The sequence below is a fragment of the Mastacembelus armatus genome, chromosome 17 (assembly GCF_900324485.2).
Source record: "Mastacembelus armatus chromosome 17, fMasArm1.2, whole genome shotgun sequence".
Lineage (NCBI taxonomy): Eukaryota > Metazoa > Chordata > Actinopteri > Synbranchiformes > Mastacembelidae > Mastacembelus > Mastacembelus armatus.
This window is the reverse complement of record NC_046649.1, coordinates 13,730,753-13,756,977: the sequence shown is the minus strand read 5'-3', so window position 1 is coordinate 13,756,977 and position 26,225 is coordinate 13,730,753. Positions and strand designations below refer to the sequence as shown.

Genomic DNA, 26,225 nt, shown 5'->3' with positions numbered 1-26,225 from the left:
GCATTTAAACCGTGTGGCGTCATCGTCACCAATTTCAAAATTTACAGAGAAGCGAGAGAGGAAAGCCAGAGGAGTTTCAGTGTACCCACGTTTTCTTGAAGAGGTGAGCTTGTTTCTGTTTCTTGTAATGTTGCAAATGTATTTCCTCGACTTAATTAGTGAGTGTTTTTGGATACAACGCTAAGTAAACGTAGCAAACAGAATTTAATGCTAACGCGTTTGTGTTTAACGGGGCCTAACGTTACTTTTGGTCAAGGCTAGCTAGCTAGCTCGTTTAACGCTAACTTTGTTTATGCTAGGTTGACTGCATTTTTCATAACTGTCGGGTCAACATATTAGATTAACGTGAAGTGAATCATTTTCTCTGTCTACAAATTAAAATGTTTGTTACTGAAACGGCGCTAGCGTTAACTCGGATCCTAGGATGTTAGCAATGACGCCTACCAGTTAACGATAGTTGACTAACATTAAGTTAAAACGTTTAAAACAGAAATATCGGTTGTTGTTGCACCTCATGTGAATGCTTAGCGATAGCTTTTTGTCTGGTGTCCAGGTCGCGTGAAAACCTAGGCTAGATGGCGCAGTTCGGGTTTGAGAACGACATCCACAGTATCCTGAAGCTGGATATGCCAATAACAAACGCTCCCATGGCGAGATGGCAGAGAAAAGCCAGCTCATCCAATACATCTGCTCTGACTGGTTTATCGCCTGGAAAATCTACCAATGTGTCGCTAAACGCATCAAAAACGCCAAGCAAAACACCAGGTAGCAAGTTAAATGTGTGCACACTGAATTCATGTGACTAATTTAAATTAATTTAAATCGCATATGTCTCTATAAATGTTAACCACTGAAGTATTTTCTTATATCGTAGGCAAAAATAAAAAACAAACACCCTCTAAGGTGGGTGGAGACCGCTTTATTCCCATCAGAAACAGCAAACAAATGGATGTGGCAAGTTTTCTGCTCACAAAAGAGAATGAGCCCATGGATGCAAACAATACACCAATGACATCGGTAAGTAGTTTTTGATATCTTACCTTTTACCTTTGTAAATTAAGGGCTGCACTGATTCATGCTTTTTAAAATTTTATTTTTAAAGGAAAACCAGAAAGCTTGGTCTATGTCACTGAATGGCTACAACATTGAAGATGCAAAGATCCTACACCTTAGAGGGAAACCCTTAAATGCACCAGAGGGTAAGGATATTTGCAACATGATTCTTACCAAAAAATTGCAGTAATGGAGAGCAAGGGTATTTTAATTTAAGTTGATTGTTTTATTGACAGGCTATCAAAACAACTTGAAAGTCCTTTACAGTCAGGTTAAGACTCCTGCCTCTCTCAAAAAGACAAGATACATATCTTCAACTCCTGACAGAATCCTGGATGCACCTGAACTTCGAAATGATTTCTGTAAGTTTGGCACTTAGTTTTCCATTTTTCCTAATATTGTTTCATTCATGCATGTTGGTATTTAATGTGTGAGAGCAGCAATGTATGCATAACTTATAGCATTTTACTTTCCCATCCATCCACCAAGATTGGACCATATATCAGTAAATCACTAAATGTAATTATTTTATTCATAAATACATTGTTCTTAATGCAGGAGTCCCTGTATTAATTAGGGTTTCTTTATTTTCCCACAGATTTGAATCTGCTTGACTGGAGCAGTCAAAATGTTCTGGCTGTGGCTCTTCATAACAATGTTTACTTGTGGAATGCCACTCGAGGTGATATCACACTTCTCATGAAGATGGAGCGTGATGAGGACTACATCTGCTCACTGTCCTGGACCAAGGAGGGAAGCTACCTTGCTGTTGGCACCAGTGACTGCAAAGTTCAGGTCAGTCATAGCAAAAGGAAAAAGTAAAGTAAAATATAAAATGCAATAAATGAAACACATGCCACCTTAGATCATAAGAACTTGTGCCACTCAAAAAACTGACCCTCCCTCCCTTAGTGTTGGGATGTCGAAACCCAGAAGTGTCTACGCACCATGGCAAGTCATTCAACTAGAGTTTCTAGCCTGAGCTGGAATGACCATGTTCTTTCCAGGTAGTTTTCTTCATGTCTAATATCAAAGAATAACTAACATTTCCAGTTTATAGCTTATTGGATTCAGATGTAATGATTTCTCACATTTCCACCCATCAGTGGCTCCAGATCTGGGCACATCCACCATAGTGATGTCAGGGTGGCAGACCATCATATTGTCACACTTACTGGTCACTCACAAGAGGTGTGTGGGTTGAAGTGGTCCCCTGATGGGCGGTATCTGGCTAGTGGAGGTAATGACAACTTGGTGTGTGTATGGCCCCGTGTGCAAGAGGGCAGTGCCAGCAATGACAGCCAGTTTGTGTGGAGTGAACATCAAGGAGCTGTCAAGGTGAGAAGTTTTATCCTTGTACTACCCAAATTGGGTAAGACTATTTTGTTTAAAACTGCTAATCAATATTATCTAACATGGATGTAAAAACCTTGAAACTCACTTTTGGATGTTTTCATTGTTCTAGGCCTTGGCCTGGTGCCCTTGGCAGCCAAACATCCTCGCATCTGGAGGTGGTACCAGTGACCGTCACATCCGTATCTGGAATGTAAACAGCGGCTCCTGCATCAGTTCACTTGATACTTACTCACAGGTAACACACGTTTGGTCAAAAACGGCTTTCATGTTTAACCATTCTCCTTGGCCTTAACTTCACAAATCACACTAACTTGGGTTTTTTTTTTTTTTTTTTTAAAAGATCTCATCACTGGTGTTTGCACCAAATTACAAGGAGCTGGTCTCTGCCCATGGATATGCACACAACAATATTGTTATTTGGAAGTACCCCTCTCTCACCAGAGTTGCAGACCTCAATGGTGAGTAACTGTTTTGACTAGACTGACTCTGTCCAACTTCATGTATGCTTTACTTTAAAGAAAACAAAGTGGATACTGCTGCTCTAAGCTGTTCAAACTCTGTTTTAGGCCACGAGGACAGAGTTTTAAGTTTGGTTCTGAGCCCAGACTGCTCTACTGTCGCATCCATTGCTGCGGATGAGACTATTCGCCTGTGGAAGAGCTTCGAGGTGGACCCTATTAAGAAAAAAGCCAAAGAGAGAATGGCCAAGTCAACTAGCAGTGTAATTCATCAGTCAATCAGATAACCTGTTTTTTCACCTGCTTGACTTTTTTGGGGGGGTGGGAAGTCTGTGCTGAATTGTTTTTTTTTTTTTTTTTTTTTTTTGTTTTTTTTTTTAATTTAATACACAATAAAGATTTCCACCTAGTGTTTTAGCCATAAATGGCATTTTACTGTTCCTGTAAGTGATTTTAGTGAGTTGTCACATTTCTTTATACAGGTCTGCGAATATGGTACAATACCAGTGCTGAATGTGACATGAGTAATAATGCATTTGACATCTAATGTATTTAGAATATGTTGGACCAGATTATAAATAAATGATTTGTTTACCCTATGTGCTTCTTTCAGGTAATTGTCATGTATCAACACTGCAATGTTAAATAAGGCAATATCAATTTTCAGAGTTGGAAATAATAACTTGTTGATCCCTTGTGGGAAATTGCTTTGTTCCCAGGCTTTATACCACATAGGTTATAACAATAGGAAAAAAACATTCATTTTATTGTTACCAGACAACATAATCTGAGTAGAAAATCTTTTAGGACAATCACTGAATATTATTGATATGGTAAAGAGGTATCTTACCCATGGGATTAATTCATGGAAAGAAAACCTCTTTGAATCATTTAGAACATGCAAATGAGCTTTCAATGCCACTTGGTTGGAAACTGCTGAGGAATGACACCTTATTGAATGTTTTTCTGCTGGGTGCAGGGCATCCTATTGGATCTCAGGCAGAATCACTGGATGTCCATAATGTTCACATATGAATATAATTTCATTTTTCACAACCTCAGTTTAATCAAAGGGAAATGAGACAAGTGATGTTTCAAAATTTATAGGTTTTAATTTACAATTTAGTCAAAAATTTAAAAAATTGGAAATTGCTAAATTGTACTGATTACACCCGAGTAACTACTGTGACATAGTTTTGTGGCAAATGTTACCTTCTATTTTCAGTGTACAGTGTATTTGTAACAAAAACACTAAAAACATGGGCAGGTTAGTCAACCAACATGGACATATCAAAATATTCAGAAACTGCCCTCTACAGTGTGACATTTATTAAATTAGAATAATTAATATAAAGCAAAAAGGCCACAGCATTGCAAAATAGATTAATATGGTGCACATGCATAGCAGTGTAATTGTCATTACCTAATTACAGAAAAATGCATTAATACTGTAATATACAGTATAACATGAATTTGAAAATTCAGAGGTGACATGTTTTCTACAAAGTGAACACCATAACTGGTTTCCAAATGACACAGACCATAATCTAATTTTTTTTTTATTTCAAAAAAATAAATAAAAACAGAAAAACAGTAAATATACAAAAAAAAAAAAAAAATACAGTGAAAACCCTATTTTGGTACAAAGCAGTTATATACATGTGCCAGTCTTCAGTGGAAACTGTGTGATACTCCCAACCTGCCAGCCAAAGTGTAAGTCAAGTTTGAGTTGGGGAATACTATAAGTGACAAAATGAGCACCAGTCTTCATACAATGTATGTCACGACTAACAATCACAATGTGGCACATAGAGATCACTGGCAAAAGTCAACATGCCATTCACATCCCAAGTATATTTTCAGAAAAGAACATACTTCTACAGAAATTATGTTGTTTAGAGGCAGTATACTGGTATCTGTGCCACTCCAGTATGCTACTGGACATGAATGACATGTTTAAGGTGAATCTACAGAGGCTCCTTCTCATTTACAGAGTCACCATGTTAGATTTCCTTTACTTTTCCCAAGACGATTTTGCCATTGGTGTAGTGGTGTGCATTTCCATTTTCCATGTGTTTGCCATTGGCCACCACAGTGATTGGCTCAGCCAGTGAACCATTCTGTTTTGGGTTGTGGTTTGCGCTAGGTAGCCGCTTGCCCCTTATGTAGGCCTGTACCCAGAAGTTGGAAAAGAGGAGGAAGAAGAAGACACCGTACATCCAGATCAGATGGATCCACAAGGGTACCTGGTAGTCACATTTCTCCATGAAATAGTACTGACTGATGTGAATGGAGACCAGAACAAACTGTATCTGTAAAACAACAAAGGCAGGTAATTAAAACTCAACTATTAACCATGAGAACCATCCAAAAATAACTGATGCCATTCAATATAAATAAAGGGATTGTTTTAGTAATTAAAAAAAAAAAAAAAAAGATGACATACAAGCTGGATGGCAGTCATGTACTTCTTCCACCACAGATATTTCTGGAAGCGAGGTCCTGCAGCAGAAAGTCCGTAGTAGAAGTACATGATAACATGGACAGTCGCATTCACCATGGCATGGAAGCAGCCCATTCCTCCAGCTGGAGAGGAGAAAAGACAAGAAATTGTTAATATGCTATTCCCAATGTATTGTTTCACCAGTGTACTTTTATCCTTATATATTATGAATATCTGTCTCTAAGAACATTTTGTCTGTCAAAAAAAAAAAAAAAAGAAATCGCCCATAATTTGAAGACATTTTCAACCATGACAAATTTTCTATGAATGATACACATTTTTGACTTCAAAAGAATTTGGACACTGCAAAGTCTTCAAGTAAATCTCACCAGGAGTCAAGGTGATGCCCCACCACCACGTCCAGGGCATGAAGGCGTGATGGAATACATGTAGAAATGTGATCTGACTTTGCTTCTTCCTCAGCACAAAAAACACCTGATGTAAAAAAAAAAACAAAACAAAAAAAAAAAAAAAACATTGTGAACATGCACACGATATGTCACCAAAAGTCAGAGACAGAAAATCAGCAGGAAAGGCAGACACTTTTAGAATGAGAGGAAGAGAGAAAACTGTCCTTACTGTGTCAAGGAGCTCAATGTATTTAGAAAAATAAAACAGCCAAGCAACTCGAATCATCTGGGGAAAGAAGAGGAAAAAACGTCAAATATAACAGAACTCATGAGATCAGGACACTAGTTTTAATTTCTCAAACCTTCAGAACAGTGTTGCCCATAAAATAAACAATCCTTTTTTAGGTCACAATAAAAAACAAAACAACAAAACAATTACCCGTAGAGCTTGTGGGCTGCTGGAGGTGTCAATAAGGTCACATCTCCATGTGAAGGTCGTAGCCCATCCAGACATCATGAACTGCGTGCCGAAAGCACAAAGACACAGCTGTTACTAATGTCAACTTCACAAGCACTCCCTCCTCAAGGAATCTGGTGCAACATCTTACCTAACATTCATTCATCTAACATTTTCTTACCTCATAAACTATGTAGGCATTCAGTAAAACCATGCTGAGGTTGTAAATAATCATAGCTGTGTTTAGGTGGAAAGGTTTGCGGTTTGCCATCCAGCGAGGTCCAACATACACTGAGAAGAAGGCATAGGCCGCGAGGATGGTGGTCATCTCTATGGGACTCTGCATCAGAGGGTAATCTCTGACTCTGACATCTGTAGAACACACACACATTATTTTGTCATCACATCAGCAACGGTCATACAGTGAGGGAGGGTCAAGTGTAAATGCAGTTTAAGTAAAACAAAAGCATGAAGAAGTCTTGATTAAACCAACAATCAGTCACAGTTTAACAAAGCAGAGATGTAAAATCTCTGACAGAGCCCCTTACCGGTCCTCGACTGTAGATAACTGTGGAATTGTAAAATGTTTGAAACAGCTTCTCCCAGCATGGTGACCGCTTGCTTTTTTTCCCCCTTTCTATTAAACCCCTGAAAAATAAAAGACAAAGAGTCAGAAACTAGCAGATGAAAGAGAGCTGAAAGTAAGGGCTGGTTGAGCAACAATGCGTCCTGTTCACTGAACAAACAGGAGACAGCTGCACAGGCTCATCAAACTCCTCTCACTCCCATAATGTACAAGCTATCACAAAAAAAAAAAAGAAAAAATGACACAAGGGAAATCTGTACTAGGATGTCCTTTCACTATCCAATCCAAAGCTTAAAAAAAAATCCTCACTGCTTTAGCACTAACTCTGTGCTCCATTCAAAAGGAAATGCTTCATTTTATTTAGTAAGTAAAAAGAAAATACAGTTCTCCAGGCCCTTTGGGTGTTTTATGAAGGATTGTGAAACAGCTGAATTCTGTTGGCAGTCAAAAAGACAATGAAATACTCTCTTGCTGACTAATAGAGCAAGTCAAACAGGTGAGACAAACTTGGCCCATATGGCCAAACTAACCATGCTACCTAGCTACCAAGATATGAGCCATTCATTGATTTCCAGGTCATACATCTACAGAACAAACAAACAAACATTTTTAAATCAGCAGAAATAATGTTTTGTAGCTTTAATCTACATCAAGATCATTTTAACACTGAGTTAAAAGTGTTATAAATTACAAAAGAATCAGAGCATCTGGTAAAAGACACCAGCCAAATCACAAAGCCTAAAAAAAAAACCCAACCTATCCCTACATTTGAACACAGTGACACAGCATAGCAAGCAAGTAGAGATACAAATGATACATGAGTTTAAGTGGCATGGTAATGTCCCTGACACAGCTAAAATCACTGCTGTCTTATTAGTAACTCACCTGCTGAGCTCACTCCTGCACAGCCACAGCAGACAATACGCACTCCAGTGAATTCAACAGATCAGCAGGACCAGTGAGACTGATCAGCTGAAAACCAGATACATGCAGAGCTGCTCCGTGGGTGGTAGCCTCCAGCTCTCCTAACACAGTACTTCTACTAAAAAAAAAAACACTCTCGCAGGTGAGAAACGGGAAAAGACAGTAGAGAAGACAAGAGTCAGAAGAGTAATAGTGAGAGACAAGCTATGATAAGTAATGGGACTGGGATCATTCAACTCAATTTAAACCCACGGGACACTACTAAAGCTCCTGCTAGTTTCAGGACCACACCCTGTTTCAATGGTAAGCTCCACCTTCCTGTCCTCACTCAGCCTGTTTGTGATTGGACTGTTTCACCAGTGGTGGTGAAGGGATGTTTGCAGGACCCTGTCTAAAGAGACCAAAATGCAGGGGTAAATAGCTTTCTTAAGTGAGCAACAAAAGTCATATCATTTAATAAAATCAATCAACATAAGGAATTAAAAAACCAACATGAAACAATGAACATGATTTAGGGTAAAGGTTAAATATATTATACATTCACAAACCCAGTGTCACTTTTTGTATTTCCTATCCCTTCCAGAGGCTGGGTTTCTGTCCAACCCTTCCTGCTATGACACTCTCACCTGTGCCTCTGGTTTTACCTGTTTCTGATTGGAAATGGGTGTGAGGCCTGGACAGAGCTTGAAATTTACTCCTCAAGAAATATGCTAAACTGAAAGGTTGACTGGCATGAAAGGAATCTGAGCATGAGTGAGGGCGTGAAGAAGGGAGGGAGGAACCAGAACTGGCTATTTACATATTGATTGGCAGTTTGGCATATCACATGTGTTAGATCCTTGAATCCCATAATTATTGCACTTAAATGATTCAGAAAATATGACATTATAACAGTTCATTTAGAAAACTAAAGAGTAGTTTTTTCACATTTAATTACAAACGATTCCATTAATGAAGGTCCACAAGGTGCACTTTATTCCTGCAGTAGATTATTTGTTATATAAGTAAACTCCATAGGGAAAAACATGCAACTGCAGCTGAGTTTGGTGCATGTATGTGATGAATTTTAGACTTTTGCAGACTGATATTTCTATTAGCACATTTCAGAAAATATCTCAGAGAAGCACTAAAGCTTTAACAGTAGCTACTTAATGCCTCCTACTTACCTGTGATCAAAATTTCAAACAAAATCAGTTTCAAAGAAAATAGAAAAATAGAAAATCAGTTTTCAAAAACAATAGCGGAAATTTACATGCTGCAAACTACCAATGAGATTCATTCATCTATGTGCAGTCTAATAACACGTTAACACAGTATAAGGCAAAACCTTGATAGGACAGTCCTACAGAAAATGAACTCCATTTAGCCACCAAATATGTTCAGAGAAGCAGGATTGCCAAAAGATATTATTATTTTGCAGACTGCAATAACATGTTTTTTGGCCCAGACTTTTGAATTTGAGGGACACATTGTCACCATCCACACAGTCAGCTGTTTTTCATAGCTGCCACATTAGTACACTTCACAGCATAGTCCCTGTTCTTCTTGGTCTTGTGACTGACACTGACTTAAGTCTAGTTTTTGTCCTATAGAATAATTTATCTCATAGAAGCTAACAGACAACATAACAACATGGCATTGACTGTTGACCATAGTTCCCTGCCCAACAACACTGCCAGAGAATAGACAGTATCCTCGAGACATACCAGTTGTCCTCAATTAGCCAATTGTGACAAATTAGCCAGTGGAGATGCCTCTGGATGTGAACGATTGAGAATGACTGCTGAAAATAAATGGACGTCCTCAATAGACATGCATGTGAACGTGCATTTTTCAGTATGGCTATTTATGAAACAGCAGATAAACATGGCAGATAACACAAGAGTTCCGTTGTCACCAAAATTAAGAAATACATTTTTCAGCGACACTGACTCCATTGGTCATGGTATGTTGTAATGAGACAAAACCAGACTCTGGGTGTAGTGGCATTTAAAAATGGCCATCCATCTATTTTCTATACTCGCTTATTCCTTAACCAGGGTCACAGGGATCTGCTGGAGCCTATATGGCTGAGTATGAAGTTTAATAATACAGTGGGTACGGAAAGTATTCAGACCCCTTTAAATTTTTCACTCTTTGTGTCATTGCAGCCATTTGCCAAAATCCAAAAAGTTCATTTTATTTCTCATTAATGTACACTCAGCACCCCATCTTGACAGAAAAAAACAGAAATGTAGAAATTTTTGCAAATTTATTAAAAAAGAAAAACTGAAATATCACATGGTCATAAGTATTCAGACCCTTTGCAGTGACACTCATATTTAACTCACATGCTGTCCATTTCTTCTGATCCTCCTTGAGATGGTTCTGCTCCTTCATTGGAGTCCAGCTGTGTTTAATTAAACTGATTGGACTTGATTAGGAAAGGCACACACCTGTCTATATAAGACCTTACAGCTCACAGTGCATGTCAGAGCAAATGAGAATCATGAGGTCGAAGGAACTGCCCAAGGAGCTCAGAGACAGAATTGTGGCAAGGCACAGATCTGGCCAAGGTTACAAAAGAATTTCTGCAGCACTCAAGGTTCCTAAGAGCACAGTGGCCTCCATAATCCTCAAATGGAAAAAGTTTGGGACGACCAGAACTCTTCCTAGACCTGGCTGTCCAGCCAAACTGAGCAATCGTGGGAGAAGAGCCTTGGTGAGAGAGGTAAAGAAGAACCCAAAGATCACTGTGGCTGAGCTCCAGAGATGCAGTAGGGAGATGGGAGAAAGTTCCACAAAGTCAACTATCACTGCAGCCCTCCACCAGTCGGGGCTTTATGGCAGAGCGGCCTGACGGAAGCCTCTCCTCAGTGCAAGACACATGAAAGCCTGCATAGAGTTTGCCAAAAAACACATGAAGGACTCCCAGACTATGAGAAATAAGATGCTCTGGTCTGATGAGACCAAGATTGAACTTTTTGGCGTTAATTCTAAGCGGTATGTGTGGAGAAAACCAGGCACTGCTCATCACCTGCCCAATACAATCCCTACAGTGAAACATGGTGGTGGGAGCATCATGTTGTGGGGGTGTTTTTCAGCTGCAGGGACAGGACGACTGGTTGCAATTGAAGGAAAGATGAATGTGGCCAAGTACAGAGATATCCTGGAAGAAAACCTCTTCCAGAGTGCTCAGGACCTCAGACTGGGCTGAAGGTTCACCTTTCAACAGGACAGTGAACCTAAGCACACAGCTAAAATAACAAAGGAGTGGCTTTGGAACAACTCTGTGACCGTTCTTGACTGGCCCAGCCAGAGCCCTGACCTAAACCCAATTGAGCATCTCTGGAGAGACCTGAAAATGTCTGTCCACCAACGTTCACCATCCGACCTGACAGAACTGGAGAGGATCTGCAAGGAAGAATGGCAGAGGATCCCCAAATCCAGGTGTGAAAAACTTGATGCATCATTCCCAAGAAGACTCATGGCTGTACTAGCTCAAAAGGGTGCTTCTACTCATTACTGAGCACAGGGTCTGAATACTTATGACCATGTGATATTTCAGTTTTTCTTTTTAATAAATTTGCAAAAATTTCTACATTTCTGTTTTTTTCTGTCAAGATGGGGTGCTGAGTGTACATTAATGAGAAATAAAATGAACTTTTTTGATTTTGGCAAATGGCTGCAATGACACAAAAAGTGAAAAATGTAAAGGGGTCTGAATACTTTCCGTACCCACTGTATATCATAAGTTTGCAGCATTTATTGTTTCGGTTTCATTCATTCTTATCTGATCAAAAGTATGTAAACATTTTGTCCTTTGTTGACATCTTAGAAACAGACCAGCTGTGCTTGTAGCTAAAAGTTTAGGTTTCAGACCAAATCAATTCAAACTAGACAGTGACTATAGAGTGGGCAAAGTTTTCTCTCCCAGGACCTCACCCACTAACATGCTAATTACTGAAACACCAACTTACCACCCATGTCTACTAATCATTATTTTTAGTATTTATTAGCCATACACATTCACATGTGTTGGGACAATTAGGCAAACTAATAATGTTAATAATGTTATAGCCAAGTCAATTTTATATTATTCTTTTTTGTGCTCACTTAAAGAAGGAATAACTTGATAAGAACTAAACATTACCACTGTTCCAAAAGAACAAAAACCCTATTTTAAAATGTTCACAAAGTGATGTGAAATCAAAGCAAGTCTGCTTGTGGAAGACTTAAATGTCATGAGCAAATACGTTTCACTCTTGTTAATATATAGTCTTAATTTGTTCAATTGATTCCCTTATTTGTGTAAATCTCATTGTAATATTAACAACATGCTGTTCAGTATTGTATTGTATGTATATATTGTTACTGGGCTGAATAAGAGCTGAGAGAAAAACTAGTCTTAAAAAAATGGACTCATCACCTCAGAAAAGTTACTACTGTCTCTTTAGCATGAACAACCGAATGTAACAGCGACACTCAGTGGCAACAAAATGAACTACATAAATAATGTGATTAGAAATAAGGTATACAGTAAATAAAATATGGTTCGCGTAATCAATAATTTCCTTATTAACCATAATAAGTGTGAAGGTTTTTTTAAGCTAGGTTTTTCAACTTGATATGACAGGTAACACACACACTAGGGACACAGTGAGAAATGAATTCATAAGTGTTGCATATGTTACTTTGAATTACTTAACTGTGTTATAAAGAACAACACAAAGCCTGGTAAAGCTCGTTGTTCTCTCACTGCTGTGGGGCCAGACTAGGACATCTATATTTATCTGCAGTGAGCCGGATTAGAACAGTGACACGTTTGGCCTTTGGAAACACAAACTGTGGCAGGAGATCAGCTGCTGAATGAAAAGCTACACCTGCACACCTGTACCGGGAAACCCACTTAGGTTACTCATATGTGACATCAGTTTGCACCTGAGTGGACCTGAGATGTTAAAAGTCTGGCCAAGAAAACTAAATCTTTTCCAGACTATTAGTTCAGGGCTAACTGCACAGACTGACTGCGAGGACTAACTGCATAGACTGACTGCACAGACTGACTACACAGACTAACTGCACAGACCGACTACACACACTAACTGCACAGACTAACTGCACAGACCGACTACACACACTAACTGCACAGACTAACTGCACAGACCGACTACACACACTAACTGCACAAACTGACTGCACAGACCGACTGCACAGACTAACTGCACAGACTGACTACATAGACTAACTGCACAGACTAACTGCACAGACCGACTACACACACTAACTGCACAGACTGACTGCACAGACCGACTGCACAGACTAACTGCACAGACTGACTACACAGACTAACCACACAGACCGACTACACACACTAACTGCACAGACTGACTACATAGACTAACTGCACAGACCGACTACACACACTAACTGCACAGACCGACTGCACAGACTGACTGCACAGAGCTGTGAATGAAGATGTAGATGCAGGTGATTTGTCTCCCTCTGTCTGCCGATTGGCCTGGTATGTTGCTTGTTTAGTGAACAGGAGGCGACAAGCTCCACCTCCGGGCTTTCCGCAAATTTAAAACCAACACACCCATTGAGCGCCAATGGGGAAGGTGGAACAACAGGTAGGCGTCTCCTGGCTGCGCCTCTTGGCTCTGTCAGGGCTTTTCAAGGAAGCAAGTGGAGAGACCAGACCATGAGCTCCCCTGGAACTGAGAGCGGCTTCTCTGTTGTCTCTCACAGTTTCGTTCGAGACTAGACGAGCTGTTTAGCTCGACAGTCGGGCTCTAGGAAACTCCACGGGCAACTGGACTGAAAGGTTTTTCCGATTGTTAACTGTAGGTCCATTATCGGACAAATCACGTATTTGTCTCTTCAGAGGCGAAGAAATCTCAACGTGGATACAATGTTGTAGGTAAGCATGTTTTGTATTTTGGCTAAACAGACATTCAAACATTTGTGCTGAATATAATAAAAAATATTTCTACTCTTTTGAGTTTGAGATCGCAATAAAAACTCATTGAATGGATTAATCTGATCTCTAATCAGAATCAAGCTGTTGCAGTCCAAGTGGCAGGATGTGCCCTTATCATCAGTAGGTATCAGTGATTGTTGTTGCACAAATCAAGAAGTGTAGCAATATCTTCTATCTATCCCACCATATGACTCACAACAATAACGCCTCCATCATACTATTATGTAAGTTTCTGCTCAGACTTAGATTTAGATTTCTAGAAGTCTTATACACCTGCAGTCCATAAAAACCTAATGTATCTTTCAACAGACAGAAGTTGTTCATGTAGTTGGATAAAACTGCTTTTTTTTTTACCTGATCGAAATGTTTCAAGTTTTGTAATGTGAAAAACAAAATCTCTAAATAAGGGGTTTCTTTTCCTCACAGCTGCCATCTTCACTCTGACTCTGCCATTAAACTTTGCACGCACTGAGAAGCAGCAAATCAGAGGAGAGGTCACACGCCATCTGACCTAGATCCCCTGCAGGAGGACATGGAGGTCCTGCGGCGTTCTTCTGTATTTGCTGTGGAGGTCCTGGATGTGTTTGACCGATCGCTGACTGAGAAGGAGCTGGTGTCCCAGTCCAAAGCCCTGTGCAGAGACTACATCCTGTCCAGGCTCAACCAGAACGGGTTGGGATGGTCCAGAACTGAACTCAACCTCTCTCCCTCAAATGCAACACTGGCTGAGGTGTCTTTGGTGCTTCTTTGTCTAGGTAAGAGACCCCTGAACAACTCTACAGTCTTAGAAAATGAACAAATGTCAAATGCATCAACTCTTCATCAGCATCTTCTCATATATTCAGGAGGGATTACCTCAAATGACACTAAATCTCTCCCTTAAAGTTTATCCTTTAATTGCTTACACTTTTAATCTGACACTATTTTATTGAAAGTTGTCACAGGTTTATTTAAATGCTGACGTCAAACAGAATTTAACACAACATGAAAAATATTTTAAAGAAAAAAAACAGAACTTTTCACTTTCAATCTTTTATGGAAGCTCTGTATTTTTATTTGAATTCTGATCAGCATAATGTGTGTGAAAGTAGCGGTACGTGAATAAACAGTGCATTTTTGGTAATTTCCACCATTTAACAGTATCATGTGAGATGGTAGATGTGCTTCTTCTTTAGTGCAGTCCTTATAAGTAATCATGTTTAGGTTTTTGTCTAATTTTTTTAGATATGGTGTGAACTAACAGTCAAATGAAGAGACGTGAAAAAATACCATCCTTGGTGGAGCTAGGAGCAGGAAAACTGATCCGATATAATAAATAGAAGTATATTTGGGTATTCTTGGCAGATTCTATGTATGGTGCTTCCAGAGTTTAGAGCAAAAGTATGTTTATTATGTTTATTTTGTAGAGCAGATTTGGTCTAAATTTTCATTTCAAGACTGGAGTTCTGTACAATAGAAATGAAACGCTGCAGTCTAAAAGGCATCACTCAGTCAACTCAAAAGTAATCAATAAATTCCCATTATCTGGTATGACTTTAGCTAGAAGCCAGTGTGAGCTGACTGTTGTGACAGGGATATGATCTTGGGTCTAAACAGCAGAGCAGTTGCTCTGTAGTCTACTTTTAGATAACAGTAGGCTGAGGACCGAGATGACTCAGCAGGGCTGGAACTGGATAATTGATGAGGAACTTGACTGAATAACACTTGATATTAGAAATGATTTCTGTGTACTGCACCGATGCTATGATAAGCTGGGAGTAAATGATGGTTAATGATTATATTTGTATGTAATTACATCTGGAGGATTTGACTTACAACAGCCACTAAAATCACCTGGGAGACAGAAGTGACAGCACAACAGAATAAATCATTTGAATTGGTTTGTGTTTATAAACCTGGTTTAAACTAAGTCCTTTCCTTGATTTCTGTCTTATTCATTCACATTAACTGTGGTCAAGTAACAGACCTTTGATGATACAATCTATTTTCTTTGTCTATGTCCTCCTCTTGTTACCTAGGCGACGAGCTGGAGTATATACAGCCCAGTTTGTACAGGAATGTGGCGCGGCAGCTCAACATCTCTGTTGCCATGGAGAATATGGTTTCGGATGCCTTCATCGGCGTGGCAACAGAGATCTTCTCCACAGGTACATGGCTGTTCTGAGCTTGAAGGTGTTGATGATGATGGTGATGATGATGGAGCATAGTGGAGGATAAACATGTAGTGTTCAGCCAGCTGAGATCTGCCAGCTCAGGAAGTGGTTTACACTTGTACAGTGTCTGCGACTACTGACGGAGGTCATTACTGTGATTAAGCAGGTGTCCCTCTACAGTTTTTGTCAGGTCCTTTTAGCTGAGAGGTGCTTTCAGTGAGAGTGAGTGGGTGCGAATGATACGTAGGTGGAGTGAGACTTCATCCAAAACACATAATTATTCCTACGTGTATGTGAAATCACTAAGTTTAGAAACTGATATTGCTTTAACACATAGCACTGACTAACTTGGGGGTTTAGATCCTTTACATGAAGTCTGTTTGCAGGGACCTGTTTTTTTTTTTTTTTAAGTCTACAGCCTGACTTATAGAACCAAAGCATTTTCTTTATTTATTTTCTGTTTTGAATTAAAGCTGTTGATGGCCAAAACCAAGTGCTTCCCTGGAAGCGTTCATGAGATGAATCTGAATTTTTCAACTACTCTGTAATCACTGCTGCTTTTTTGTAACGAAAAAACAAACAAAAAAAACTCTGCAGTCTTACAATGAAACATGAATGAAGTTGAACTGCTCACTACTTACAAAAATGCAACAAATAACCAAGGAGATACTGGAGAACATTTTTACATGTCTTGGTTCAATTCTGGTTCAGTCTTGGTCTTGGTAGAGGACTTAGGTTTTTGTGAGCCTGGGAATCTGTATCTGCTGGATTTTGGTTTGTTTGGCACAGATCTCCTTTGTACAGCATTAAAAGCAGCAATGCTATGTTTAAGTACTGAGATAAAAAAACAGTGGCTTTATGTCCTTTATATGAGCCTTTGGGGTAGGTTAAACAGTCTTACCGCAGTGCAGTGAACAACTAAATTTGGCACTTTTCCAGGAAAGCTCAAAACCAGGCCCTCTGTAAAATGATCATGCCTATATACTGGCTAAACTTATGCTTGTTATGACGTCACAAGGGTGTCATTTTTGGAAACGGCGTGGGATTCCTTCTTAAAAAATAACAAACCGGTGAACCCAATCTGCCCTAGCCTTCTGGGACAGGCTGAAACCTGGATATAAATAGAAAAAAACATGCAAAACTGTTTTCCTGTAGTCTGGAATTTCTTTAATAAGTATGTTTTGGTATTATCATGCCTCCAAGTGCCTAACATGAATTCAGGGACCATAAAGGCATGATATGGCCAGTGGACATAACATAACATAACATAACACAATGACTTTTCTTCTTTCTTTTTTTTTCTTTTTGGAAATGGGTACACAGCCATCTGTGCTGTGGTCACCCTCAGTAAAATCAACATGGCTTGCTTCTCCTCCATCTATCCTCTCCTGCCTCCCACTTCTGTTCTTTTTCCTTCCGCCATCCTCTCCTCCAGCTTTATCCCTGACAATCTTGTCTCTATTCTTGGCCTGCATCTCAGTAGGGAGTGAGACATGACGTACTCACAGCTTCCATGAGCAGTTATCTCATTTAAGCTCGCCCAGAGCTCTCTATCTCCTTATAGCCACAGTCAGATACTGGAGGTCAGCCCTGAGGAAGAGCCATGACGTTGCAAGCTGACTTAAAGGAGGCTAATACCTTGTCCTGTTTGTTGGACTGCCCTGGAAAATCTATGTAGAAATGGCTGTACACCCTTAATTATCAGACTGGATCCTTTTTGTAGAAGAAGGGACAAAGAATCTGCCTTTCTCACTTTCCTCTGATTGGTGAATTCAAAATACTTCTCTGAATTTGTTGAACTCCCTACATCAGAAACTGCATCAATGCTTCATCCACCTCTAGGCAAAGGCGACATGGTCTCTCCCTCGCTTATACCTGGCATATAATGCAGAAAGCCATCTTATCAGTGACATTAACACTCATGCACTGGTTTGTTGACTTAAACCTTGTTGTATTTACAGTTTATTACAACATGCTTCATGTCAGGTCACCACATAAAGGAGGAGATGGGTATTAATGTTTGGCATAAACTGGTACTAGCTCCCATAAGAACAGAAATGAGTGTGAATGCTGTTTTTTTTTTTTTTTTTTTCTTTTCATGTCTTGCTTTTTTCAAAACCCAAAGATATTCACTTTGGATAAAGAAAACCAGAAAATATTTACCTTCTTAAGTGACTAGAAGAAGAAATTTTGACTCAAAACAATTGGCTTATTAGGAAAATAGTTGAAGATAAATTTTTTGATCACAGATTTCAGATGAGCACAGAACAAATTTCCCCATCAGCAGAAGAATCTGAGAACAGCACCACTGAACGGCAAAAAAATTCAAATATCAAGTTGAACAAACCACATTTCTAAGTGAAGGGAGAGTTTTAACAGTGTGTTTGGTTGACTTTAGCAATATATTAATCACAAACATCAGTGCATGCAAATATGTCCATAGACATAAAATGTAATTGGTGATGGTTTTTCCACTGTAGGTATAACATGGGGAAAGGTGGTATCCATGTATGCAGTTGCTGCAGCCCTGGCAGTGGATTGCGTCAGACAAGGATATCCGGCTACAGTTCATATCTTAGTGGACAGCCTGGGACAGTTTGTCCGCAAGTTCCTGGTTCCTTGGCTGAAGAGACGGGGAGGATGGGTAAGTGACCACTGCTTGCTTCACTCAGAATTTCTTTAGGGTTCACAAATTAAAATATTAAGCCATCAATAGCGTTTCAGTTACACGTATTCAGATGCATATAACCTTCAAAATATTATATCCCATTTTTCATCCATGTCAATATAAAGTATCATTGCAATTAAACATTCAAAATATCTTTGTCTTTTGCTTTTTTTTCAGGCAGAGATCACAAAATGTGTAGTGAAGAAGGATCTCAGCCCTGAACACCACTGGCTGTCGTCTATCATTGAGTCTCTGAAGTACTTCCTCACCACGATGTACGTCTACATCATGAAGGAACTGTAAATGGCTGAGACAGAGGGAACACAGGAGTCATCGTGATCGTTTGATAGGACATTGAAATCTCGAACTTTGTCAACAAAAGCTGGAGTGGAGATGGTCACTGTGCTTGATGGGGACTGGGCCTGCAAGCAGATATCTATCTGTTGCTGAATGGCCATAAACAAATGTTTCATCAGCATCTTGTTTGTGTTATCTCAGTGTCGGGTCAGTGTGTAAGTGATTGCCCTTCATCCAGAGAGTAATCACCATGATGTTTCAGCGCATTAATGGCAACAGGACAAGTTTGTGTCGCTCCGCCTCTTCTACATATTTTCACACTGCTTACACCAATGCAGCAAACCAGGCTTCTAAAGTGATGTAACTGTAACGTGTGATGGTGCTCAGGTTGGACGCGTCTCCAAATATCTACCTAAAGGAGCGATGATTGATGCTCATCTGGCTGGGTCTTTAAATTTTCTGAGTCTGAGACAGAAGGGACTGATACCAAATGTTAAAATGAAGGTGATTCACTCAGATGTGAATTTACACCAAAGCACAACATCAGGTCGTACAAACTGCTGGCACTTCATAGATTTAATCTGGAATATTGCCCTTTATCAAAGCACAAAGTGTCTCTTTCCAAATATTTTTTCTCTTTGAAAACCTTCTGCTGCATTTCCCAACATGATTGACTGAGAAACATTGGGTCTCATTGTGCCCATTTTTGGCCAAAGAACTTAGGGACAGAGGAGTGGGTACATACCAAATGTACTTATTTTGGTGGTATGGATTTCCTTTTTAATTTGTAAATACTGTATTTATATTTTATCTTTTTTTAAAATTTTCATTGCGACACTGCAATATACAGAGAGCCCTTACCATAGATTTTAGGGATGACTGAGTGGTATGTCTGATGGTTGTCACTTTCACAGTGTTAATTTATAAATGTGCATGTCTGAATGTTTTTTTAAAACACAATAAATCTAAATCTCCACACACTGCCTTACTGTTGATTATCTTTATTGATATTTTATCTCACTGAATGGATGTCAGACAAAATCACTATTACAGACACTTATTTTTGCTTTGGGGCATGAAAACAAAAAAAACAAGTAACCTGCTGTGTTGAAAATGCACAAACATGACAAGTGAGAATTGGAAATTTAAGAAAACGATAAAGACGAACCAAATAAACATCCTGAAACACATGAAAGAAACTTTAAAAAGGATATATTTATTAGATGAACTCATACCCTTAAATTTAATGACACAGAGTCATTGAATAAATCTCTTATCTATGGCTGTCTTGTTAAAAAAGACTTAACAGTGATTATTGACTGTGGCTCTCATTTAGCTTTCCAGACTAGACGAGATCATACATGGGTTTCTATGTATGACGAGCCTGCTTGCTTGTTGGGTCAAGATGAGGGACGGTAGGTGATGTGCAAGTGCTGCGTCAGCGGTTGGTTGTCTGTTGCCATGGAAACTGTCTGCTCCAGCTTCCCATCTGGTCGCAGCTGAAACGCTCTCAAAATCTAAAAGACAAAAAAGAGCAGGGAAGGTCACCAGAATGAAGCAGATGATGTTATTTTACTTTTAACATTTCAATGTTTTGTTGATGTTTTGTGAACTTCGTGGACCGCAACACTACAGAGATTTGGTTTTAGCAAATAAATGAACAGCTGATGATACAGAATCAGAGAACAGTTTCACCTGTTGTACATGTGGCTTCTTGGCAAAAGAAATTCTGGCCAGAGCGTGGGTCTGCAGGTTTATCTGCTGCCCTATCACCTCTCCCTCCTCAATCTCCACCAGACCTGGATAAAAAAACACAAGCCAATCCTCTTGTGAAGTGTGTTTGTGTTGACGAGACCTGAAGCTTATGACATACGCTGTAACTACCTGAGTTCTGTGCGATGATAAACGCCACCTTGTTGGTCCCTGGCTGCATTCGGATGAAGCCACACTCTCTGTGCATAGGCTTTTTAGACTCAGCATGGAACGCATTGAACCTGTGACATGTTTGACCTTCGTTAAATCATTTTTCACTTCCCTGTTTTCCAACTATCCCTGTCCTGACCACTGCTGTTTACCTGGATCAGGTGAATTCAGTTGATCAGAGCTGGAAGATACTATCTCAGATGAGGGTGGAGTGGTGAAAACAAAGTGAATTGGTATCTTCTAACTTCTGAGTGGATAAACACTCCTGATGAGGGTAATCAGCGGTGGGTAGGGAAGGGATAGTTGGAAAACAAGCAGGGCAGTGTTCCTAGGGGAACATGGGTTGGGCACCCCTGACCTACATAAAGTTGATGATTGGTTGTCCCACGTGGCTGAAGTGCAGTGTCTCTGTGTAGCGGAAAGGTTTTATGGTGGGAAAGCAGCCCTCCCCAGGTCCATCTGACTCCCAGGTCCCCATGAGCCATTCAAGAGGGAGAAGAGCTGGGTTCAACTCTGCAGATGGCAAAACACCGCACGGTTTATAGATAAGTCAAAGGAGGTATGGGTGACACTTTAAAGCACATTCATATAACTACATCTAAAAAGCCTGTGACAAAATGGTAAGTACATGTAAGTACTGTATTTGACTACAGTTTGAACTATGTATACTTGCACTTGAGCAATCAAACATTTAGTAATCCAACCCAATACACTTATGCAGCAGCAAAATGTGTATCATTAATCTCGTATTCAACAGTAGATGACGACAATGTTGCGATATGGCCGCAGTTTGGCAGAAACTCAAAATTCAAACCTCATTTTAAGATTAAAAGCGACAAAACTAGTTACAACATCAGATTTATGAGGTCAACTATGACGAGACATTCACGGACATTAAGGAAACAGCAGTGTCTGTCCGGTGGCTGCTAACCTTCACAGAAGCTAAAGTTAGCTACTTTCGTTTTCAGAGCAGGTTAATGTTAATGCACGTGTCTCAAATGCTTCACTTGGCGACACGTTTAATGTTTGGACTTTATTTAGCTAAAGACTGCACTTTGTGTAACATTAGAATGAGTCATAGCTTGCACTAACGTTACATACATTACTGTAGCAAGTTAACTTAGTGGCAGTTCAAACTATCAACGTTGCGCGGTGTTAGTTTAAATATCTCGTGATTTCATTTTAAAAGTAAAGTTTACCTACCTGCCTGATTCACAAGACCCGCCATTGACTATGCAACGTGCACTTAAGTATAAATGCGTACAATCCAACAGAGGTACAAGAGTTACCAAATCAATTGTTGTTCTGCGGTTTTGTTGTAATGTGACGTAATATTGCAAGATGGAGTCATTAGGATCATGGGAAATGTAGTTTGGATAGTTGTGCGCCACAGAAATGTAAAATAACTTAAAATCAAAGTAACCAGGGTAAACCTTTATAACTTTAAGGTGTTTCTGAAATAATTCCCTATTGTTTCCACACATAGCAACAAGAAAACAGTTTGATACTATAAAGTACACTTTATTGGCATATTTCAGCACACTCATCATAAACTATATGACAATATAACTGCTTATTTATCTTAAAACTAACCTACTTATACAAGAAAGACACATGGCCTGCATTTTATAAAATCTCTGCAGTCAAAAGCACAGATACATTTATGAAATTTATACACTGTTCCAGATGTCCTGCCTTTGGGGACAGTGAATGTTTTGTTTTTTTTATTCCCTAACGTATGAGCACAGGGTCAGTGGTCTGGGAATGTGGTCTCTCTTTAAGACTTGCTTTTTTTGCAGTTCTTCAGGGCATCTGCCAGGGCATTCAGTGCCTTGTCAGCATTTGTTTTCTCACAGTTGTATCCCATCAATCCAATCCTCATCACCTAATGAAAACAGGTGGAAAGGATAGTACATCAGAGTGTGCAGTGACTCAGCAGCATGATTCAGAAAGCTGTAAAAACATAAAACTGATGACTTGGCTCTTTCTGTAACAGTAATGTACTTGATTAAGATTATTATGGAAGCGAAAGTCAACTCAGGTGCATGTTTGTTGTTAATTCAGTGCAAAATATGAACTCTTACAGTGGGATTGTAGTGGCTATTATAGCCTATAGTACTATTGCTTATTCATCCATCCATCCTGTGGTTGTGTGGCCTCACTCACCATGCCTATGGAAGGTCCCAGGCCTCCAGTCATTTCAATCTGGTGGTGTTTCATGATGTAGGCCAACAGTTCCCTCCAGTTGTAGCCGTCAGGGACAGTAATGGTGGTGACTGAGGGAAGCCTTAAATCCTGCCAGACATATCACATAATCAAAAAGAAATGTCTGTGGTCACAGGAGAGCAATGCCAATAAGAAACTGGCACCACAATGACTGAGATAGATGTGATGAAACATAAATAGGGACAGCTCTATATGGGACAATGGTCTTCATTATTTTACTAGTTTTTAATATGCATTTTTGTTCATTGATACATCAATTCTCTTTCTTAGAATAATGCATTTGCTCTTTTTCTTAAAATTCACACTTTCAGTTGTAGTTTTGTAAGTAAGTTATCCATCTTATTTTTTTACTGTATGATTGCCTTACCCTTTCAGCAATGAAGAGCTTGAGACCCAAGTCTTCCAGTCCTTTGTAGAGGTAGGCTACCACCTCCGTGTGTTTCTTCCAGGACTCCTCCAGCCCCTAGAGGGAGACAAAGATCAATGCAGTTCAGTAATAATCAGACATATTAAGCAGAAGTGGAGAAGGTGTTGACCTTTTCTCCTTGGAAGTGTTAGTGCCAAGAGTATCAGCTCATAGAAAAAACAGTTTAGCATGCTTTGAGATTCGATTGTAATACCAGATTTAACAGTGTAGTGTGAAATGTCCTGTTACCTTCTCAGCAAGAATTGCCAGACTCTCTCTCAGGCTGAAGAATCCAGACACTGGACCGGTGTGGTGGTATCTAAAACCCAGAGCACACACCTGATCGATTAAATGTTATTCTCATGGCAAACTCTGATGTCATACAGTCTGGACTCTAAGTATCTCACAAGTAAGTATCCAGAAGTTTATTCCAAAATGAATGTATTGAAGACAGAGCCTGAAGAAAAAAATGTAGCTGTTCAATACAGTCTGTACTATACACTGTGACATAAGTCTTTTTGGGTTTAATTTAAAAAACCATTTAGATCTTATTCTAACATCAATTGAACAATTGCAGTGAAAGTAACAGATCTATGTTGCTGTGAGTCCTAAACTTGTAATCATTTGGCTGAAGTGAACTTACTCTCTGGCTGGTTTTCCATCACAGCCCCAGTAGTTGGACAAATGTGTCATGTCAAAAAGGTAGGATAGTGGTTTTGTTTTCCTGTTAAACATCTTGCGGCTGTGTGGGGTAACAGGTTGACAAAGAGATTGTGTATTTTGCTCTCAGTTTTTATGCACTTGTAACAAATCATGCAGATACAGACACCACTGGGTCCCTGCTTACCATGCTCTCTCATTAAATGAGATGGGTGCTGTGCCAGGAGGTGCATTCAGAGCCTTCTGAGAACCAGTATATAGGATGTCAATATCTGGGAGTGCAATAGGAAGCACATTGTATCATACACAAGCCTTTGGTAGCAAAAGAGACATTCAAGCTTTCATTATTGTCATACTTTGCTTGTCCATAAAAATTGGTGCTGCTCCAAGTGAAGCAACTGTGTCGACCAGGAAGAGGCAGTTATGCCTGAAGGAGGGGTCACAGGTACCAGTTTAAAATATAACAATATATATATATATATATATGTATATTTTAATTACATTGACTTTGTCATACAGTATATTCTGTGTGTGACAGTAAGAGGCTCACTTTCTGCAGATGTCGCCAATGCCATCTACTGGGTGACAGAGGCCAGCAGAGGACTCTCCATGTGCGAGGAAAAACAGGACAGGCTTGTGTTTTTCTATGGCCTAGAAAAACAGAAGTGAGAATAAAGTTATATAATAGTTTCAGTGACTAGTTAATTTATAGACTCATCTTTCTTAGTCTCAGCAGAGAGTGTATAAAAAAGTACAGTAAAGTGCAAATTTCTTATAGGCTCAGAGACATTGTACCTACCTGTTCAATTTCCTTATTAGTGAAATATCCTCCAGGTGTTTTGACCAATCTGTGTACATTGGCACCTGAAGATAACATTTATCATTACATCCTAACCGAATGAATATAGGCAAGGCAATATACAGATAAGCGTGAATGCATAGGTAAAACCGTGCGTAAAGACGTACCCATTCTTTCTGCAATTTCTGCAACGCGCTCTCCCCAGATTCCGTTGATGGATATGAGCACGCTCTCTCCGGGCTCCACCGTATTGAACACCGCACACTCCATCGCCGCGTGCCCAGAGCCACTCATAGCTATGGTCATGTTGTTTTCTGTCTGAAAGGCGTACTGTATCCCTCTCTTGATGTCATTCATGATCTAAGACACGATAAAAACGCCAAGTTTATTTTTTTTTAGTTTAGTATACCAGATTATGATGATTATTCAAATGATTAGGATTTTTATGAGTTTTTTTGTATGTGTGCCCTGTGCGCAATTACGCACGTGGCAAAAATAGTTGTGTAATGATCTGTTTGGGATAAAAATTGTTCACATGAATAAGTCGTGTAGCCCATCACAAGAATAATACAAGTTGAATTTTGCTTAATACAACCGGTTTTATTGTGGTGGGAAGACATTCAGAATATGTAATATAAATATATTACCGAGAGTATAAGTGTAATCATTCTCTATCTTTTACTTAATTTTAGGCACAAAACATAAAATGAAACTGTACTTCCAAATTCTCAGTTCAGTGGGCGATATTAGGTGATGTATACATGTAATAGGCATATAACGCCACCTGTGTGAGTTTAAGGCAAAACCTTTACCTCATACATTTCTGGGTGCATGTGACCAATTATCGGTCTTGACGCTGCAGCTAAAATACGTGGAGGAACATTTGACGGTCCCGGTCCGAAGAGGTACCGCAGCGGAACTTCGAGTGGCCGCAGCATGCACGCTGGCGGCGGGATGGTCACGGAGGACATGGAGCGGTCCACGCGCTGCAGCAGGGGCGCGCTCCTCGCGGCAAGGGGACTGTCGAGGGTCGCAGCCGCTTGCTGGACGAGCAGCGTGCTCCGGCTGAAGAGAGTCCGCTGAAACATGACTGATGTCCTGGTTCCCAAGTGAGTGAGTGAGATCACCGCTGACAGACCGAGAGACTGAGCGTTACTGTGAGATTTAAACAGGTCTTTGACCTGTTGGACACGGGGCGGTGTGCGTCACTTGGCGTCAGGATAGGAAAGAAGGTGCACAATAAATAAAGTCAAATAGAAAATGAAAAAAGTACATTTCTGCTCTAGGCTAGATTATGCAAGTGTCACTAACATTTCAAGATGAAAAACTTCTAAAAATGTAAAATCTAGAAAATACATCAACACATTTCCCCTTTGGATAACACAGTACGCCTATATGGAAATATAAAATAGAAATACTGGTGAATGAATTTAATATTTGTGTA

General features: G+C 39.7%; 5 protein-coding genes across 6 annotated transcripts; 2 read left to right on the top strand and 3 right to left on the bottom strand.

Annotated features, from left to right (window-relative positions):
• cdc20 (cell division cycle 20 homolog) lies at positions 1-3,460 on the top strand. Its single transcript, XM_026313597.1, has 11 exons — positions 1-103; positions 554-765; positions 875-1,017; positions 1,103-1,199; positions 1,290-1,415; positions 1,652-1,848; positions 1,966-2,060; positions 2,160-2,391; positions 2,519-2,644; positions 2,750-2,867; positions 2,976-3,460. The coding sequence occupies exons 2-11, from the start codon at positions 576-578 to the stop codon at positions 3,152-3,154; spliced, it is 1,503 nt and encodes a 500-aa protein (XP_026169382.1). The 5' UTR covers positions 1-103; positions 554-575; the 3' UTR covers positions 3,155-3,460.
• Positions 3,461-4,514: 1,054 nt separating this feature from the next.
• Positions 4,515-7,885, bottom strand: elovl1a (ELOVL fatty acid elongase 1a). The gene is made up of 8 exons (XM_026313609.1): positions 7,649-7,885; positions 6,726-6,825; positions 6,359-6,549; positions 6,160-6,240; positions 5,950-6,006; positions 5,700-5,805; positions 5,314-5,453; positions 4,515-5,179 (listed from the first exon to the last, which is right to left on the bottom strand). The coding sequence occupies exons 2-8, from the start codon at positions 6,784-6,786 to the stop codon at positions 4,871-4,873; spliced, it is 945 nt and encodes a 314-aa protein (XP_026169394.1). The 5' UTR covers positions 6,787-6,825; positions 7,649-7,885; the 3' UTR covers positions 4,515-4,870.
• A 5,475-nt stretch (positions 7,886-13,360) lies between these two features.
• On the top strand, positions 13,361-19,630 carry bokb (BCL2 family apoptosis regulator BOK b). Its single transcript, XM_026312637.2, has 5 exons — positions 13,361-13,589; positions 14,076-14,404; positions 15,668-15,796; positions 18,283-18,446; positions 18,648-19,630. The coding sequence occupies exons 2-5, from the start codon at positions 14,182-14,184 to the stop codon at positions 18,771-18,773; spliced, it is 642 nt and encodes a 213-aa protein (XP_026168422.1). The 5' UTR covers positions 13,361-13,589; positions 14,076-14,181; the 3' UTR covers positions 18,774-19,630.
• Positions 18,695-22,028, bottom strand: thap4 (THAP domain containing 4). Of its 2 annotated transcripts, XM_026312639.1 has the most exons (6): positions 21,894-22,028; positions 21,053-21,203; positions 20,652-20,761; positions 20,463-20,566; positions 20,129-20,284; positions 18,695-18,777 (listed from the first exon to the last, which is right to left on the bottom strand). In XM_026312639.1, the coding sequence occupies exons 1-5, from the start codon at positions 21,916-21,918 to the stop codon at positions 20,168-20,170; spliced, it is 507 nt and encodes a 168-aa protein (XP_026168424.1). In that variant the 5' UTR covers positions 21,919-22,028; the 3' UTR covers positions 18,695-18,777; positions 20,129-20,167. The 2 variants fall into 2 exon arrangements, with proteins under 2 accessions (XP_026168424.1, XP_026168423.1); XM_026312638.1 differs by lacking the exon at positions 18,695-18,777 and having other exon boundaries at positions 19,753-20,284.
• A 162-nt stretch (positions 22,029-22,190) lies between these two features.
• Positions 22,191-25,990, bottom strand: agxtb (alanine--glyoxylate and serine--pyruvate aminotransferase b). The gene is made up of 11 exons (XM_026312602.2): positions 25,594-25,990; positions 24,949-25,141; positions 24,782-24,846; positions 24,533-24,633; positions 24,339-24,409; positions 24,170-24,254; positions 23,966-24,064; positions 23,572-23,641; positions 23,284-23,379; positions 22,857-22,985; positions 22,191-22,575 (listed from the first exon to the last, which is right to left on the bottom strand). Exons 1-11 carry the CDS (start codon positions 25,867-25,869, stop codon positions 22,468-22,470), a joined length of 1,293 nt encoding a protein of 430 aa, XP_026168387.1. The 5' UTR covers positions 25,870-25,990; the 3' UTR covers positions 22,191-22,467.
• Between the last annotated feature and the right edge of the window lie 235 nt (positions 25,991-26,225).

What these genes read in the sequence shown, in the direction of transcription:
- cdc20 (XM_026313597.1), top strand. Translation starts at nt 576, where the DNA reads ATGGCGCAGTTCGGGTTTGAGAACGACATCCACAGTATCCTGAAGCTG. An exon ending in AACGCCAAGCAAAACACCAG is followed by an intron (nt 766 to 874) that starts GTAGCAAGTTAA and finishes CTTATATCGTAG; the next exon opens with GCAAAAATAAAAAACAAACA. An exon ending in AACATCAAGGAGCTGTCAAG is followed by an intron (nt 2,392 to 2,518) that starts GTGAGAAGTTTT and finishes TCATTGTTCTAG; the next exon opens with GCCTTGGCCTGGTGCCCTTG.
- elovl1a (XM_026313609.1), bottom strand. Translation starts at nt 6,786, where the DNA reads ATGCTGGGAGAAGCTGTTTCAAACATTTTACAATTCCACAGTTATCTA. An exon ending in TTATCTACAGTCGAGGACCG is followed by an intron (nt 6,550 to 6,725) that starts GTAAGGGGCTCT and finishes TGTGTTCTACAG; the next exon opens with ATGTCAGAGTCAGAGATTAC. An exon ending in ACATTGAGCTCCTTGACACA is followed by an intron (nt 5,806 to 5,949) that starts GTAAGGACAGTT and finishes TTTTTACATCAG; the next exon opens with GTGTTTTTTGTGCTGAGGAA.
- bokb (XM_026312637.2), top strand. Translation starts at nt 14,182, where the DNA reads ATGGAGGTCCTGCGGCGTTCTTCTGTATTTGCTGTGGAGGTCCTGGAT. An exon ending in TTTGGTGCTTCTTTGTCTAG is followed by an intron (nt 14,405 to 15,667) that starts GTAAGAGACCCC and finishes CTTGTTACCTAG; the next exon opens with GCGACGAGCTGGAGTATATA. An exon ending in AACAGAGATCTTCTCCACAG is followed by an intron (nt 15,797 to 18,282) that starts GTACATGGCTGT and finishes TTTCCACTGTAG; the next exon opens with GTATAACATGGGGAAAGGTG.
- thap4 (XM_026312639.1), bottom strand. Translation starts at nt 21,918, where the DNA reads ATGGCGGGTCTTGTGAATCAGGCAG. An exon ending in CAACCAATCATCAACTTTAT is followed by an intron (nt 20,762 to 21,052) that starts GTAGGTCAGGGG and finishes AACATGTCACAG; the next exon opens with GTTCAATGCGTTCCATGCTG. An exon ending in TATCATCGCACAGAACTCAG is followed by an intron (nt 20,567 to 20,651) that starts GTAGTTACAGCG and finishes TTTTTTATCCAG; the next exon opens with GTCTGGTGGAGATTGAGGAG.
- agxtb (XM_026312602.2), bottom strand. Translation starts at nt 25,869, where the DNA reads ATGTTTCAGCGGACTCTCTTCAGCCGGAGCACGCTGCTCGTCCAGCAA. An exon ending in AGAAATTGCAGAAAGAATGG is followed by an intron (nt 24,847 to 24,948) that starts GTACGTCTTTAC and finishes TGTTATCTTCAG; the next exon opens with GTGCCAATGTACACAGATTG. An exon ending in TGGGACCTTCCATAGGCATG is followed by an intron (nt 22,576 to 22,856) that starts GTGAGTGAGGCC and finishes TGTTTTCATTAG; the next exon opens with GTGATGAGGATTGGATTGAT.